Source organism: Lontra canadensis, unplaced genomic scaffold, assembly GCF_010015895.1.
Source record: "Lontra canadensis isolate GAN:19392208 unplaced genomic scaffold, GSC_riverotter_1.0 scaffold94, whole genome shotgun sequence".
NCBI classification, from domain to species: domain Eukaryota; kingdom Metazoa; phylum Chordata; class Mammalia; order Carnivora; family Mustelidae; genus Lontra; species Lontra canadensis.
The window spans coordinates 4,770,399-4,788,564 of NW_022631088.1; the positions used below are offsets into that span (position 1 = coordinate 4,770,399).

Here is an 18,166-nt window from a genome sequence, read left to right on the forward strand (position 1 = left end):
TTTTTTTTTTTTAAAGATCTTTGGGGCATCTGAGTGGCTCAGTGGGTTAAAGCCTCTGCCTTCAGCTCAGGTCATGATCTCAGGGTCCTGGGATGGAGCCTCGAATTGGGCTCTCTGATCAGCGGGGAGTCTGCTTCCCTCCTCTCTCTCTGCCTACCTCTTTGCCTACTTGATCTCTGTCAAATAAATAAATAAAATCTTAAAAAATAAAATAAAAAATAAAAAAAGATCTTTTCCTTTGAAATTTTTTGTTCTTTCCATACATTCCTTAGTAATATTTTGTAGTTTATCGGTTCTCTCGCTGATTGTGCCCAGTCTGGACTTTATCCCATTTATTGAATTTTTTGTTTTCGTGACTATGTGTTTTTGATTTCCAAGATTTCTAATTTTTAATAGCAATTTGTGCAAGTTCCCTTTTGTGTAATTGCTTTCTCTTCCTTAGTAGACGTTATTTCTTTTATCATGTTGATGACATCATTAGCATACACACAAGCCTTCTGTCATATTGTTTCATCAAATGATATTCATTAGACGTGAATTCACATCATGATATATGATTTTGTTGGCTTTCTTACTTGGTGTTAGATTTAGTCTCATGCCCTAGAATTTAGATTTCTTGCTTAATTTTTTTTTAAAGATTTTATTTATTTATTTGACAGACAGAGATCACAAGCAGGCAGAGAGAGAGGAGGAAACAGGCTCCCTGCTGAGCAGAGAGCCTGATGCGGGACTCGATCCCAGGATCCTGGGATCATAACCTGAGCTGAAGGTAGAGGCTTTAACCCACTGAGCCACTCAGGTGCACCACTGTGCTTAATTTTTACTGGGGAGGGTATCTTTTTGTTACTCTTACCCCATCTTTGCTTACTTCTCTCTGGTGGTTGTGAGGTCTTCTGCCTGGCTTCCTGTGAAAGTGTGGTTTCTGGTCTCTGGTGATATTGGTGGTACCTTGATCTAGCCAGAGAGCTGGGGGTGACCCGATTGCTTCTTTGCTCTCCAGTCTCTGTGAGCCCATGGATTGCCAAAGGTGCCAACCTCAGACAGTGGTTTACATATGGATGTTTTTTCCATGGCTTTAAGCAGAGCCTGATTCTGGGCTCTTGTCTCACGGGGAACTTGTAGAGACCATTTTACCCAACAAGAGCCAGACTGCTGGCTGCCAGAGCCTGTGGCTGACAAGACACCAGCACAACTGAGACTTCAACCCTGTCCATCGTGTTGTTGTTTTTTTTCCTGTTCCTTTTCTGGTCCACAACAAAAGTTGATTTTGTTGTTAAAGCATTGCTTGTCTTTACGGTTCATTTTTTGGGGGTATTTAATCTATCATTGCTGTGTATTAAGAGCAGAGGGGGTGTATTGGAGTTGAATTTATCTAGTTATCTTCACTAGAAGTAGGAGCTCAGGTATTTCTGTTTAGCTTCCAACACTTACAAGAAATAGAACCGCAGTTTCTGTAACACTTTAACAAGGTCAGGAGCCCTTAGGGACCATGCTTGCCTTTTTCGTCTCTATTCGCATGTACTAATTATGATGCCTATACATAGGAGGTGCTCAGCCATATTCTTTGAGTGATTAAGTATCAAGTATCAATAGATGGTCTAAGGAGCTGAGACCAAATGCGTATTTATCCTAACTTTCTCAAAACAGCTGAGCACCACTGGGGCAGTTCAGAAAAAGCAGAAGATTGATCATGATGCTTACCTGGGACTCATGTTGAAAACTGTCCTATATTATCGTCTCTTTTCAAACAAAGGAATATTAATCTCACTATTTTTTGTCCTTAAAAAAAGGAACATTACTGAGGGTTGCTGGGGGAAGGGGGGTTGGGGGGGGGGGGGTTATGGACATTGGGGAGGGTGTGTGCTATGGTGAGTGCTGTGAAGTGTGGAAACCGGGTGATTCACAGACCTGGACCCCTGGGGATAAAAATATATGTTTATAAAAAATAAAAAATTTTAAATTAATAAAAAAAAGGCAGGAACATTCCTCCTTCTATTAGACACTCTGCTTTCTGAAAATAGAACAGGTAGAACCCGAACCAGTAAAACGGATTGAGATTAAGGACGTTTTGGGTCTGCCTGACAGTGCTAAGGAGCTTTTCCAAGGGGTATTTTAAAACAGGGGTCTACGGGTGGGCTTCTGCAGAGGGGTTACGGTAACCCTCTGAAATTATAGGCAACTGTGTCAATTCTTTTGCTGTGGAACGAACCACCTCAATACATAGTGACACAGAAACGAAAACTAATCACCATTTTGTGGGTCTGTGATTTGGGCGGGGCTCACTGGGGGGGTCTGTTGGTCTGGCTGACCTCAGCTGGGCTTGAACTGACCCCTCTGCTGGCAGTCAGCTGCCCAGTCCGACGGAGGTTGGGAGCACGAGAGGACTCAGCTTGGAAGGCTTCTCTCTGCTCTGAGTGGCCTTCATTCTCCAACATAGTAGCTCAGGCTTATTCATGCGATGGTTACGGTGGCGCACGGAGTGGGGCCAGAAGTATTGACACAGCCACTTCGTAGCTATAATGAACCTATAAGGCCTATTACTTTCTGTTCTGTTGACACAAGCTAGTCAGTGGGGAGAGCAATAGAGGCACTTCTTAGTGGGAGGAGCTACAAGGCCCTGTGGCCACTTTGGCATCTACCATGCAGGAAAAGGAGTGTTTCTCCTGGGGTGTGGTTGTGTAACTTTCACTGGAGTCTCAGAGCATTACCTCCAAAGTTAAGAACTAATATTTTAAATGGTCTCACTACTGGACAAAAAGGTGTTTGGGGACCTAATTGATGGAGACTCCCACGTAAATGCCACTTAGCGTGTGGCCCTGGGATTCTGTCTTGTTCCTGTGGAAGGTTATACCTTGTATCAGGGCATTAGCAGACTCGCCTGTGACCTCCGTACTGAGGCTGAGAACCAGAGCTGTTGTGTAGTGTATCAGCTAGCTTTTGTTGCGTAACAAAGCACTCCAGTGTTTCGTGTCAAACAACCAGCATCTCTTCAACTCCGTTCCCAGGGCTTTCTCCCGTGCCTGCTGTCAGCTGCAGACCAGCCAGGGGCTCTGATCCCAGGGATGGCCTGGTTGTCCTGAGGGGAGTGTTTGGGCCACTTGTCTGTCACCACCCAGCTAATTAGCCCTGGCCTGTTCACGTGGTGGCAGCAGGGTTTCAAGAGAATGACTGAGAGCATGCCAGATCTGCAAAGGCCTCCGTTTCTGTCTGTGGTTCAAAACGAGTGTCAAGTCCAGACTCAGGGTGGGGTAGGTAGACTCCAACTCTGGCCAGGAGAAGCTGCAAAGACATAGCTACAGGGAAGATAAAAAAGCACGGCCATTGTTCTTTTTCCCCTAACTACTCCGTCTAGATAATTCCTCCTCCCACCTCGAGTGTAAGGTACCTTCTGTCTGCACCTGTATTCTTCCTATTAAAGAGTAATGCTGTATTTGCAGTCCCAGTGGGAATAGTAGCAGAAAGTCACACTGACATTAAAAAACCTGCGATCCTTTGACCATTAATTGATGGGAAACCCCTCCCCTGCTGTACTACTGATTTTTAAATTCACAGAAATATTTTAAAGGTATAAGCAGATCACGTTGGTATGCTTTTCTAAGGAAAGCAATTTACCTTATTTTCAGCCCCCCTCCTTGTTCTCTAATGCAGCCCACACTGGAGCCAGACTCCCTTTGCTAAAATGTTTCTCTGAGTACATACACTGTGTTGGACAAAGAATCTTTAGGGACTTCTCCAGCATACCTTTTAGCTTGGCATTTGAGAAAGTGTGTGATCTGCCCTCTCTGTCAGCATCTGTTTTCTTCCATTCTCCCTCGATCACTAGTCATTGTAGTCAAACCAAATTTCCTGCTGTTTCTTGAACACATTTGCCCTCTACCAGTGGGTGAGTCTGAGCCATCTAGAGATGTTTCTGGTTGTCCCCACGTGGGTCTGTGTGTGCTGTTGGATTGAGTGGGTGGAGGCCAGGGATGATGTTAACTAGTCTGCAATGCCCAGGACAGCTTTCCGCAACAGAGAATTATCTGGTCTAAATGCCAGAGGGGCAAGGTGGTAAAACCGCGTCCTACACATTGCCTTCTTGGGGTGTTTTTCCACGCTGCCTTATGCTGCGAGACTCGTTGAGTGCTGCCTGTTGAAATGTCCCTTATCCTCAAATGGGCAGCTCAAATGCCAAGCCTTGTAGGAAACAGGTCCTGGATGTCCCCCCTTCTCTCCCGCACTTTGGGCTCCTAGAATCCTGTGATCACCAAAATGCCTGTTACTTGGTATGTTTACGGTGATTCATACCCAGCACTGTTTTGTCTGGATTTTTCCTCCCTTGTAGTTCACTTGAGTATGCGTGTATCATGTCTTCTGCTGAACTGTAGGTTCCTACGTAAGGATCTTATTTATCTGTGTTTCTACTAGAGCACCTACTGTGTACTTTACATACAGTAAAGTACTTTACATACTTTACTTTATATACTTTACGTTTACATACTTTATATACTTCACTTTTACATGCATACTGTATGTAAAGTACACAGTAGGTGCTTAATTAATATCTGTTGTGTGAGTGAGAAATATACATGTTCTTATGTCCTTTGATTCGGTTCCTGTTCCAACAATTTTCTTTAGAGGACTTAGTTCAAAAAAAAATGCAACAAGCTGAACATGAGCTTTTTGTTTTTGTTTTTGTTTGTAGTAATTTGAGTCAAACTATGATAACAGATTGTACAATGCAGTTAACTTCTGTTTATTTCTGCAGCTGTTTAGTGAAAAAATAAGTGGCGTTGAAGGAACGAAACTCGATGACGAATTTCTTGACATGGAGAGGGTAAGAGAGCTTGCTAATGTCAGTTGTATTACAAATTTGATTTTCATCCTCATGTGAGATGTACTGATGATGTAAAGGCTGTTAGTGGGAACCTGGGATGTAAGACCCGCTGATGTGAGCTAGGCTGTGGCGAGTTGGTTCCCTCTAGTGGACTAAAGTCAGAATGTTCAAAACATGGTCAATCTTGGCAAACAGTTACTGCAAGAAAAAGACCCACGTAACTGTGATGATGTATCTGGAAAATCAAAATGTATTTCTGGGATGAGACCCTTCAAATGCATAATGACTGACTGCGTGGAAGACTCTGGCTCTGTTCCCCTGTGTTGCAGAAGCTGTGTGACAGATAACATTTATCTGGGTTCTGTCGCTGGAACCAGTAGTGTGAACGTGGAAAGCACTTTCATCTTTTCCGACCGGTGACACAAGTTTGATAACGTGTGCCCTGCCTGCCTCACATGGATACTGGCATCATTTTGCAAAAAAAAATTATGTGTATGAAAGCATTTAGGAAAATATGATGAGCTTGTTATAGAAATGATTATAACACCCTCCAAAGGAAGATTGTAGAATCTCTGTCCCTTCACCTGTTTCCTGGTCAGCTGTGTGGAATGGCTGAGGTGGAGGGAGAACTAGGACCACTAGCAATTACCAGTGTCCCCAGTTGCCTTCCCCTTGGTCTTGGGCCCTTTGAACATAGTCTTGTTTTAATAATGAGACTCCCCAGATGAGAGAGGGCGAACAGAAACAAAGCATCTATCCTCAGATGTAGAATCTAGGACACCGTACATAGCAGGTTGTAGAGCTGTCATCAGATGTGGGGGAAGAGGTCCAGTCCCAGGCTGTGGCTTGGAGGGTTCCTGTTGTCAGGACACCCCAGCCCTGGCCAGACTGTCCTTTCTGGGTGAGCACTGTTACGTTTCTAGAAATGTTAATGCTTTGAGAGGAAAAGCTCATGTTGTTTTGCTTTTGAAAAAACTTAATTTCTGAAAATTGAAAAACAGAAATATTTTAACATCATACTTTTAAAAATCCCTTGGTATATAAGGATACCATGTGTAACTTTCTTACTAACAAAATGACCCAGTTTAAATGTCAAATTGAAAAGCACATCTCAGCAGTTGTAGTTCCGGTTGACGGATGGAGATCTCTCTTGTTTACTTCCTTTTCTTCCTAAAACCCCAGTGAACGACAGAAGAAATATAAAAATAAAATCTATTTGTTTTCTTACAGCAGTGAAAAGCATGGAAATATCTAAGGTGTGGCCAGAAATTTTAAGGACTTTCTGGAGGAGATTAATTAGATAGTATCCGATCCCCCTAAAACATGGCGCAGAAATGACAAAGGAGTGGAGGAGATACTCCAAGACAAATCCTAACCATATGGAAGTGGAGGACTAATAATAAAGTCAAAGTGAAATTTGATGGAAAAAAAAACCCCACTAAGTGGAAAAAGTTATGAAAAGGGGAGCACCTGGGTAGCTCAGTCGGTTAAAGCAGCTGCAGCTGACTCTTGATTTTGGCTCAGGTCATGATCTCAGGCTCCTGGGACTGGGCCCCTCATCAGGCTCTGTGCTCAGTCGGGCGTCTGCTTGAGGATTCTCTCTCTCTCTGCCCCTCCCCCTGCTTGCTCTGTCTCTCTAAAATAAGTAAATCTTTTAAAAAATTACATAAAAAAGATGCAGTCATACATTCCATCAGAAAATTGGGATAGTTATGAACCATTATGCACCACATAACATGGCATCTAAACACATAAGGGAAAAGTTGTCAGAAATACATGGAAAATGGACAGATCCAGAGTGGAAGATTTTACATACCTCTCATGAATAATAGAGTTGATAATAATAGGTTGACTCATAGGCAGTTAGTATAAAATATGATTAGTAGTTTTGATTATATTATAAATAGATACAGAGGTCTACATTCCTCAAATTGAGAATCTGTATTCTTTTTAAGTCCTTTTAAATAATCATATGTTAGGCTCCAGAAAAAAAGTAAAAAAAAAAAAAAAAATTCCCAGGGTAAAATCATAGAATACAGGATTACAAGGAAGGTATACATTCCTAATTCTAGGTGTTTGGAAATTTAAAAATGTGTAAAAATTGTTCTTAAAGAAGAAATGAAAAGTAAAGAGACACAAGAGACAGAATTCTATATATCAGAACCTGTGGTATAACGCTACATCTTAAATACACTTAATAGAAAATAAATGTTTAAAGAAAATGAATAAATCATTTAAGTCAAGAAGCCAGGAAAGTAACAGCAAATTAAATCCCTTTAGGTGGAAGGAAAGAATCAACATGGATAAATGAGGGATTAATAAAATAGGAAACAATAACAACAAAATAGTAGAACCAATGAATAAAACCAAGAACTTTTTTTTTTTTTTTTTTTTTTTTTTTTTCCAAAAAGCCTCCTCTACCAAGTGTGGCCGAGGGAGAGAAGGGTTAGCACAAATAGATTGCGTAAGGAATAGATGATACAGGGGCAGGTATGGATTCTTTTTTTTTTTTTGGCGGATTCTTTTTAAAAATAATAAAAAAAAATAGAATAATCTTGAACAATTGAAACCAGGGCTGTTCGCAGCTCTCCAGCTCAGGCCGAGGCCTGGAAGAGTCCGTGGCATGGGCTTCGGGGCGCCGCAGGGGCAGGGTGCCCACATTTGAAGGAAATTCCAGATTTAATCAATGGGCAAAGGTGCCTTTGTACCAGGTAGACTTTACAAAAATGATTTTTGCTTTCCCCCGTTCGACCTGATGGCTAGCAGCAAGCATTGCATAGCATCTCGTTACCCTGAACATTTCCCCCTGCCCACAAGATCCCCAGTTATGCTAGGAGGGAGCCTTTGCTTAATTTTTTTTGTTGTTTTTAAACTGCATGGATTTTTTTTTTCCAGTGTTCATCTTCATTGCTTGTATCTGCCTGTGTGGTTCGTGGGTATCTCCTTCAGTTTGTAAAGGCTTGATTCCCAGTTCCCACTGCTGGCATGTTCTGGAAGCGGCTCTGTCTGTGCACACCAGGCCTGTGACTCTGACCATTTGTTTCTTGGTTTTCCCCCCTGAAAGATAGAAAAGGATCTAAAGTAGAAAGTAGCCCTGCCACAGATCTCAGGGTCCCCCTTCAGAGACGAAGGCTAGCTTCCTGGTGGCTTTTCATGTCTAAAGAAGGTTGGATATGTGGAAAGGAACATGCTGAGCTGCGTCTTAATTAATATGAAACTTAGAAAAGCTTATAAATCTAAAACCTAGTTTTTCTTAAACTTAAGCTGAACCAATGACCCTCATTTATAAATTTAGTAATTTCGGCATAAAAACGATGATCATTTTCAGTTACTCTTCATTTTAGGTTCCTGTAAGTCATAGGCTTAACAGATTAAACCCTTACACGTTTATCTTCACTGACTGAATTAAGCCGATCCCCTTGCACATTTCCGACGTCTAGAATCACAAATGTGACACATGGAATTTGCTCCAACATCACGTCAAATTTAAAACAGGGTTTTCCTAAGAACTTGCATTTCTTGAAACTCTAGTAAAACGTAAACATTTAGGTGATCCTATTCTCTTAAACATTTCCTCTCAAACACTTCCTAAACAATCGGACACACTGAAGGGATCTCAAAGTTTAGAGAACGTGTTATGAGGCCACGTGCTCGTAGGCACATGTGCATAAGACGAGCGTGATTCATGGCCTCGTCATTTACACACTGTCGTGTTAAACCTTCCCGGGGCTCTGAGTTGAGGCCTTCAGCTATAGGGAACAACTAGAGCTTCAAGCTGGTGGAGAGCTGGCTTGATTGAAAGCTTCTGACCCAGGCCAGAGCATTTTTTTTTGAGTTACGAAAACGAATTTCTTGTATTACAAATCACTCTACAACTTGCTTTTTGCCCTGACGTTGCTCTATGGGCATCTTGCTAGTACGCGTGGAGCTCCCTTATATTTTCCGTCTGATGATTAAATATTCCGTTATTTGGATGTTTCACAATTGATCCAATCAGTCTCTTACGCTTGTGATTCAAGCTGGTTTCAGTTTTCAGTATGACATAAAATGGTCTAACATCCTTTTACGTCATTGCACTTTGCTGGCATGTTTCCAGATGATAAATTTCTGAAGTCCAAGAGTGACACTAATACGCCCGTTACTACTGATGGTAGTGCAGAGAGGTCCTTCACCTTCATCTCCAGAAGCTGAATCTGTTTTGCACTCCATGTGTGAAAGGGCCCATTCCCCCACACCTGTATCATACCTGATATTGGGACAAATCAATTAAAAAAATTTTTTTTTGGCCAATCTGGTGAGTGAAAAGTATCTCCTTTTTAATTTACAATTTTTCTGACATTTTGTCAAGTGTTTGAACTTGCATTCTCCCCTGTTTGTGGATTGCCAGTTTATGTTCTTGTCTCTTCTGGTTGGGCTGGGTTTTGTTTGTTTTCTTTAAATGGGAGTTCTGTATTTTGTGGATACTAACATGTGTCCCTTGTACAGTTTTCTTTCTTTTCCATTTTGCCAATTTTGTCAAATCTTGTGTACTGTGTCTTTTCATTGTTTAGTCTTTATGGGGTCAGAATTTTGGTCTTTTCACTTAGGACATTCGGATTTTGGGTCATGCTTACACGATTCTTACATCACCATACTTCAGAATACACTGCTGTATAATTTATTACCCTTACACTTTGTTTTTAGGTCTGTATTTTTAATCCAGTATGTTTAGAATATTAATTTGCCAAGTTGTAAAAAAAAAAAAAGAAAAAAAATGAAAATTGAGATGAGATTTGAATTCATTTTACATGTTAATTTGGGGGACGGATTTACATCTTTGTATAATTAAACTTTCCCATTTAGAAGTAGGCTTTTGAAATAGATACTGTACATTTCTCATTATATTTATTCCTTATTGTTGTGTACTTCTGAGTTGCTCTTATGAATGGGATCTCCTTTTCCCTTTTATTTTCTTTCAGGTTATTGATGGTATGAAATAAAGCTATTGTAATGTGCACATTTAACCTCATTGCCTATTCTCAAGTTCAGTGGCTGGCTAACCAGCAGCCGGTGTCCAGGAATTTTTTTTTTTAAGATTTTATTTATTTATTTGACAGAGATCACAAGCAGAGAGGCAGGCAGAGAAGGGGGGGAAGCAGGCTCCCTGCTGAGCAGAGAGCCTGATGCGGGGCTCCACCCCAGTACCCTGGGATCATGACCTGAGCCAAAGGCAGAGGCTCAACCCACTGAGCCACCCAGGTGCCCTCCAGGAATCGTTTTGTAGAAGGAAAGATTCAGTCTTAACACAGTAGACAGAACACCTGGGTGTATATGTTAGTGACCCGCTAGTGAGAAGGATTCTTTTGATTCACTGTGGCAGTTTCTAATGTGAGTCATTATTAGGGCGTCCTTATATGAGTATGGGTGTCAAGTTCACCCGGCAGATAAGGAAAGTTTGGCTCAGACATGCCTAGTGTTGGCCTGAGAGACATATATCCAGTGATGAGTGGAGTGTAATGACTTGTCCGAGTTTTCCAGATATTATGTGAATACTCACTTTATGTTAAAAAGAAAAAGAAATGCATGTTCTCCATCATCAAGGGGAGAAAGAGCTGTCCCAGAATCAAAGTGAGAAAATAATTGCTTCTCCCCCAAAATGCTGAAATTCATTCAGGTTAAAATCACCATAATAACGTGTTCTAAATATCAAATTAATGCATATTACTCCTCTGTCTTTCTGTGAATTCAGTGTCCCTTACCAACATTTTTATGTGTTTTTGTTTTAAAGAAAATAGACATTACCAATAAAGCTGTTGCAGAAATTCTTTCGAAGGCCACAGAATATCTTCAGCCAAATCCAGGTAAAGTTAGAAAATGTCTTGAAATATTCTCTTGTTCATTTGCTGTCACGGATCAGTCACCCGTGTTTGCTTGACGTATGGCTGACATAATTTAGAAACAATGTCTTTTGCATCCAAATAATAAAATTCAGGTTTTTTTAAAGTCAGGCCTCCGGACCAAAGGTTTTCACTGAATCCCAGCAGGCAGTGCAGTGACCTCACTCGGGTGGGGGCTGGGCTTAGCCCTAAGCAAGGCTCTGCTGAGCGAAGGCAGCTTTGAGGAGTTGCTTCTGAGAGCCGGCAAACGTTTTGTATACATTTTCTTATGGAGGCATCTCCTCTTTTCGGAAAAAAAAAATCCCGTCCTCCTGCTCTGAAGGTGTATATCCCCTTGAAATTGCTTCCACAGGAGGATTTTTATTCTGAGGTCATGAACGAGTACCCCTTGATGAGTTTTTCCTGGGTTGTGAAATCCAGAAACCCACAGGGGCAGGGCCTCCAAGCCTTGAACTCTGCGCGTTGCCAAAACCGCCTTTCCCTTTTAGGAATCTAGTATTTGCACGTGGTGACTGTGATTCCCTTGGCTATGGGAATCAGCACAGACCCAACAACCCTCCGAGAATCTGAAGAGTAAAAATTTAAAAACATAAATTTTATAAAAACCATGTCTGGGGAGGTTGGTGGGTGTAGAAGTCTTCAGGACTCTATCGGTGATTAGAATTTTAAAAACTGTAATAAATACATCTCTGCCCTGGCCGCCTCCGGGATTGAGGTGAGCCACATAAGTTCCTTTTCCGGATAAATCAGTCAGCACATACTTAGCAAGAGCTTTTTCTTGGCGAGGGGTTTTCCTGGATCGTGGGGTGCCGTGAAATTGGACAAAGATCCCATCCTCAGAGAACCGACGTTGGAAGGGGGCAGAGTGGGGATGGGGGGGCAGCAGTGGACACGTCTGCTTGGACAGAGGCCTCTGTTATTTCCAGCTGCACGGTGACCCGTCACATGCCTGCTGCCTCCCGGTTTCTAACCTGACAGTGGGAAAGAGGAGCTGAGGGTGTGTGTGTGCGTGTGCATGCATGTGTCTTTGTGTGCATGTGTGTGCATGTGTGTGGTCTGTAGGAGAGTGAAGCCTTTGTGGGCAGGGACCGGGAGGACGACGGCTTTGAACCGAGGTGGGCACGATTCAGAAAGGCTGGGAGCGTCTGCGGCAGGACCGGTGTCCCCTGAGAGACTGGGGACACGCAGAATCCGGGCTCCTCCCAAACCGCCAGAATCAGACTTTACGTTTTACAGGATCCTTGTGGGATTTGTATGCGCCTTACAGTTTGAGAGGCACTGGTCTAGAATACGTGAAAACAAACATGTAATTATTAAAGCCAAAGCAAATAAAAGTGGATCCCTTTCCTTCCTAACGTTATCTCAGACACCACAAGCTAGTGTGTGCATCACGCTCAGGCCTGTGGGATAAAATCCCAAGTCCTTAGCGTGGGATCAGTTCAGAGTCACATTTTCCCCCGTAGGTATCTCCAGATTGTCCTGTTTCCACCCTGTGTAGGGTAGGCCGGCCGCTCTTTATCTGTCGGTTAGACACCGCAGGCGCTCCCTCTTCCACCCTTTATGAACCCGATTTCTGCCTTTTTAGGGGCATCTTTCCATCTTTATTTAGCAATACCGCTGTGGTTTCCTTTTCCCGACCTCATCCCCGACTTTATCAGCAAAGTACATCTTGTATATTCTGCCTCACAGTAACCAGAGTGAGCGGCTTCAGGGCCGGCGCTGGCCTGGACCGTCCCACAGAGCCGGGGTCCGGAAGCGCCCCCTGCTTGAGTCACAGAGAAGTCCAGGAGCGTGGCCGTCCATCATTTCCCTAGGGGCCTGGGGACCTGACCGCACCCGGGGGACCACCCACACACAGACTCCGGCTCCCTCGGGGGGAACCTGTTTCGTCCTCCTGGCTCCCTCCTGAGCTGGAACGAGCAGCAGCCCTTCATAATGATATTGGGTATAACCAGACAAGCACATTCTGGGGGCACGGGCAGGGTGTTTGCGGCCCGCTGGTGGTCGGAAACATCGGCACCTCGGCAGTTCTGGTCTTCGTGATCCGTTGGGCCCCAGGAAGGACCGTCCGTCCCAGTGTCCGCACCCAACTTGGTGTGGGCCACGGCAGGCCTTTCAGTGTCTCACCCTAAGCACGGGCTAGGGTAGCCCGGGTCCCCTGTGCTCCATCCCGGCCACGCAGCTGGGCGCTCAGCACCACCCCCCTTGGTAAAAGAGTCTGGGAAATCCCGTGAGAGACGGACTCGGTCACACCGGCCCTGTCCCTCGCTCCAGGCCTCCTGCAAGTTGCCCACCAGGTGGCCTCTGTTTTGTCCTCCCCGGTTCAATGCGACAGACCTGTGGCTTCGCCTTGTCATTTTAAGGAATTACAAATGACGATGTTTTTAAGCATACAGAGCTAAGCTAGGAATGCTGAACACTGTGTCGAAGATTCGAGGACAGGTGAAGACCACCGGCTACCCCCAGACGGAAGGCTTGCTGGGCGACTGTATGCTCAAGTACGGGAAGGAGCTGGGCGAAGGCTCCACGTTCGGTGAGTGCGCACACCACCTGGGCCTGGGGTCTCCCTCGGAGTGTAGGTGCTGCTCAATGCCTTTTTTTTTTTTTTTTTTTAAGATTTATTTATTTACATAGAGAGTGGGAGAGGTTGGTGCCCAGGGAGAGGGAATCCTCAAGCAGGCTCCCCGCTGAGCCCAGAGCCCGACACGGGGCTCGATCCCACAACCCTGAGATCACGACCTGAGCCGAAACCAAGAGTCGGACAATCAGCCAATGGAGCCACCCAGCAGCCCCCACAGTGCCTTTATTTTCACAAACTTATTATTTTTTTTTATATCACCCAAGTCCTCCATGTTCATCGCAGGAAGTTTGGAAAATACAAGCGAGTAAAATACAAGAAAATAAATGCTAGTGTCACCCACTCTCACACATCCGGGGATAGAGTCTAGGTTCTCGTCTATGTTCATAAGCACCTTACAGAATCCGAGCGGGGTTGTGGTACAGATACTCTTAGACCATTTTGTAACCTGTTTATTCCCATCGACTCTGTCCTGATCCGTGTCATAAAATAATCCCTCTTCTACGATACTGTTTCTAAACGCTGCGTAATAATCCACGTGTGATGTCCTAGCTTGTTCCAATTATTAGACACTTAAAGAGTTTTTCTCTTTATGCAAAAAGACTTTACATAGCATTTTTAACAACTGTTTTCATAGGTAAATCTGTGGGGATAGCCAAGATTATGTTCTTAGATGAAATCCCGAGTCATGAAATTGCTGGGTTGAGAGCATGCCTGTTTTTGCAGACTTTTGAGAAGCTTACTCCCCAAGAGCTCTCCAGAAAGAGGAAGCCTGCTGGACACTCTTACCAGGAGTGAGCGAGACTGTGTTTGTTTCCCAGCACAACTGATAACTGCGGGGATTATTTTTTTAGTTTATTTTTAAATAACTGGTAATTGGATGCATAGCATATTGAAATTGATCTCTTCGTGCTGCTTTAACTGTACCTTTTAGAAGACGCGTAAGGTAGAGTTCCTTCCTGTTTGTCGTCATTTTTGTCAGCTGGGTATGTGTATCCTTTGCCTCTTTTTTCATTAAGGTGCTTGTTTTTCCCCTTCGCGGTTCATGAGCTCTTCCCATGGTCAGGATGTTTGCTCCTTGCCTGCCTTGTATGTGAATGAAGTCAGACTCCGGGCAGGGATTTAGTTCTTGATATCCTAAACGGAGGGAGATTTTTACTGTTTACATGGTGGGACTCATACGTCTTCCTTTGTGACTTTCGGCTTCATTATTGTGTTCAGAAAAACTTCCACCCCCTGCCCCCGTATTGTGTAAGTGTTCATTTATATTTTTATTTTGAAACATGTTTCTTTTCTTACCTTTAAATTTCTGACCTCCTGGGTTTAACAGGAAGATACTGTGCAATAATGGGGTTCTAATTTTGCTTTCTCACAAATAGCTAATTGTTTTAATACTTTATTGAAAAGTTCAACGTTTCCCCTCCAATTAAAGAGAAAATTTGTCACAACTAAATTTTTATATTCTGTTTGTTTCTAGCCTTTCTTGTTTGTTTTCTAGATCTGTGCCCTATTTTGATCCAGTGTTGTGTTTTTTTTTAAAGATTTTATTTATTTGTCGGAGAGAGAGGGAGGGAGAGAGAGAGAGTGAGCACAGGCAGACAGAATGGCAGGCAGAGGGAGAAGCAGGCTCCCTGCTGAGCAAGGATCCCGATGCGGGACTCGATCCCAGGACACTGGGATCATGACCTGAGCTGAAGGCAGCCGCTTAACCAACTGAGCCACCCAGGCGTCCCTCCAGTGTTGTATTTTAAGTATTATAACTTTAAAGTACATTTTAAGGTACTTAGCTAAAATTTCCCTTTGCTGTCTTGTTGCACACATTTCATGGATATAGTCACCCTTTTTTTTTTTTTTTCAGATGAAACCTAGAGTCATTTTAAGTTTCCTTTGCTAAAAACAAAAAACCTATTAACATTTTAATTGAGATTTCTTTAATACATTGGAGGTGAGTTGAATGTTCAAATGATTTAGTCTTCTAGGAGAATTTGTCACTTTCGCTATTCAGCAAGGCAGGCAATGGAAATTGAGAATTCAGATACTTGGTTATAGTAATTGATCTAAGAAATTGGGGGAAAAAAATTTCCTGAAAACTTAAAAAAAAAAAATCCCAGGGGCAACTGGGTGGCTCAGTTGGTTAAGCGTCTGACTTCAGCTTAGGTTAAGATCTCAAGGTCCCACATCAAGCTCCCTGCTTGGCAGGGAGCCTACATCTCTCTCCCCCTGCTTGTGCTCTTTCTCTTGCTCTCCTTCTTTCTTTGAAATTAACAAAATCTTAAAAAAAAAAAAAAATCCCAAATGCTAAAACATTCATGAGTCACAGCGGGTGACAATATCCTTCAGAGCAGTAGAATGTGAATTGTATTTTATTCCATAGGTGAGTGTGGACAAGATGGCCTCTTCCTTATCCTGAAGGCAGACCCGTTGAGGGGACAGTACGGGTGCTGGGGAGGTCCTCACAGCCAAGGCCAGTCCTGCCGTGCACCTGCCATGGCGACTGGGCAGGGGGCTGGCTGGGCCGACAATCTGTTGGCTTCCCAGGTCCCTAGCAGTGTAGGGGAACTTGGGTTGAGGAGAGCCGGTCATGGGAGCGTGTCAGGAACAGATAGGTTGCTTACTATTCTGGGGAGGAGACTACTGTCTGATGCTTTCCTCTCGGGGCCACATGGTAGAACCTTCCTGAAGTACAGAGGCCTCAGTGCGTGGAGACTGAGCCCCACGTCCTCGTGGAATCTGTCACACTAAGCCTGAACCAGGGGAGGGAACGGCAGGTCCATGGAGGTGACGGCCGATATTGAGAATTAATTTTTGGAGTCTCCAGAGAAACATTTGGAAATGTTTCTGTCAAAGTCGAATTTGACATTCCGGGGCCGAGGGGCCAGAAACAGTAGCTTCTATTTCTGATCAGTTGGGCAGGAGACGGTCCCCAGGCTGGGAAGGGGTATCTCATCTTTATCTTGGAATGATTTAGTCTCTGGAGACTGAGCTAAGGACATTTAGGGGGAATGAAGCTACCAGTGGGTCAGAACGGCGTCCTGGCTAGCCATAGTTCAATGTAAGAGTTTCCGCTTGTATTTTGCGAGGTCCTGTGCCATGTATTATCTAGTTAATTAAAAAAAAAAAAAAAGAGGCAAGTCTTCGTTGCTATCACTGTTTTGCAGGTGCATGAACTTTGCATGGCTGGACTAGTAGGGGCAACAACTTGGGGTCAGAATTTACTAGAAATGCAAATTCTTGGGCTGGCCTCTAAGATCTTTTTCTAGCCGAAGAGTGGAGAGACCCCAAGCTCTACATGTTTCCAGGGTCAATTTGGAGAACTCTGATACAGGAAAAATAGTCTGGTCTGGCACATCTTGTCCCAGAGATGCCTTCAAGAGGAACTGCCATCCTCGTTCTGCTCAGCCACCAGGACTCCCGCTTGCAAATTCCGGTGGGTTAGCTGGCCCCGGGATACCAGGGCGTAATCCAGCAAAAGCTGCTGATCACTGCCCAGGCCTGTGCATGCCTGGCCCGGGCCCTATTGCAGGAGCAAACCGTGCCCGTCCTGCTGAAAGGCTGTCCCATGCCACCCTGCCAGGCTTTCTTTGACATCAGAGGGGGTCAGGAGTCTTAGAATCATCTAAAGGATATGGGAGTGACCTCAAGATCTAGTAGCTAGAAGCAGCAGGAGGTTTTGTTCATTCATTCCTGTTGTAGCCTTTATTGGTTGATACTTAGCCCTGATGAATGAATCCTTTTATCGTTTACAAAGAGGGATTTTGTTCTCCAACTTCTAAGGAACCCTAGGTGCCAGTTCACTAAACTCGAGATTTCCCTGCTCTCTGAAAGTAGAGCATTCCTAGGAGGCCTTTTGTAAAGCAAAGTGGTGTAAAGCAAAGAAGAAATTACTATTAATTTATGTGGAAAAATTCGGGGATGTTACCAGAGCCCCAGAATCACCTCTCTTAGGCTTTTCTCAGATCTCAGGGCACGTCTTGCATGTCCAGGATAAATCAAGATAAAGCACAGACGCTCGCAGTCACAGCTCAGAGCTGTGGCGGCTGGATGCTGCGGTGCCGTGTGCTGTTCTCATGACTTGGGGTACACGCTTCCCCTCTAATAACTTGCTGCTGAACGAAGGCTGAACGTTATTCTCACTTTTTGCTTTTTTTTTTTTTTGGTAAAGGCAGAAATCCTCTTTGTTTTTTTTTTGTTTTTTTTTGTTTTTTTTTGTTTTTTCCAGTTAGCAGAAACAAGTACTTGGTAGGTGTTTTGTAAAGGCGATGGTGTTCAGCATGAACTTTGAAAAAGCAGGGGAGGGAGACCCGAACCAGTTTTTAAAGAGGGTTTTTTTCGCCACCTAGTGGCCAGAACGGGAAATGCTTTGGTCTCAGCCTCCTACTTTTGTTTTCTAGAGTGGAGGGAGGACAAAGGTAGAGAGAATACAAACCACAAGGAGACCTTCTTTCTTTCTTTCTTTCTTCTTCTTCTTCTTCATCTTTTTTTTTTTTTTTCCCTGAGTCAAGATTCAACCGTCCCGGGGGAGGACCTTTTTGAACCGTCATCCACAAACTTTTGGGAAGGAATCAAATAAATACCACCATTATCCTCGAGTTCTCTGCTAAAGAACCTCTCTTGTTTGCAATTTCTCTTCAAGGCCACGCGCTGATAGAAGTTGGGGAGTCGATGAAGCTCATGGCGGAGGTGAAGGACTCTCTTGATATTAACGTAAAGCAGACTTTTATTGATCCCCTTCAGTTACTGCAAGACAAAGATCTAAAAGAGATTGGGGTAAGTCTTCCAGCTGTAAATCTACCTGTTGCTCCTTAAAATGATGTCTGTATTTAAAATCATTAGAATGCCTCTGTGGGGATTTGGTGAGAGCATTGTCTTGCCATGGTGCCGCGAGAGTGAGCCACA

The 18,166-nt window shown here is 43.7% G+C and overlaps 1 protein-coding gene across 4 annotated transcripts in view; it reads left to right on the forward strand.

Annotated features, from left to right (window-relative positions):
- SH3GL3 (SH3 domain containing GRB2 like 3, endophilin A3) overlaps positions 1–18,166 on the forward strand; it is a 129,708-nt gene that overhangs the window by 74,506 nt on the left and 37,036 nt on the right. For 3 of the 4 annotated variants that reach the window (XM_032836848.1, XM_032836846.1, XM_032836847.1), the window contains exons 2-5: positions 4,748–4,816; positions 10,584–10,656; positions 13,082–13,225; positions 17,904–18,037. In XM_032836848.1, the coding sequence (XP_032692739.1) occupies positions 4,748–4,816; positions 10,584–10,656; positions 13,082–13,225; positions 17,904–18,037 (420 nt within the window). Of the gene's footprint in view, positions 1–4,747; positions 4,817–10,583; positions 10,657–13,081; positions 13,226–17,903; positions 18,038–18,166 lie in introns of those variants that run through there. The other variant, XM_032836849.1, reaches the window with a different exon arrangement.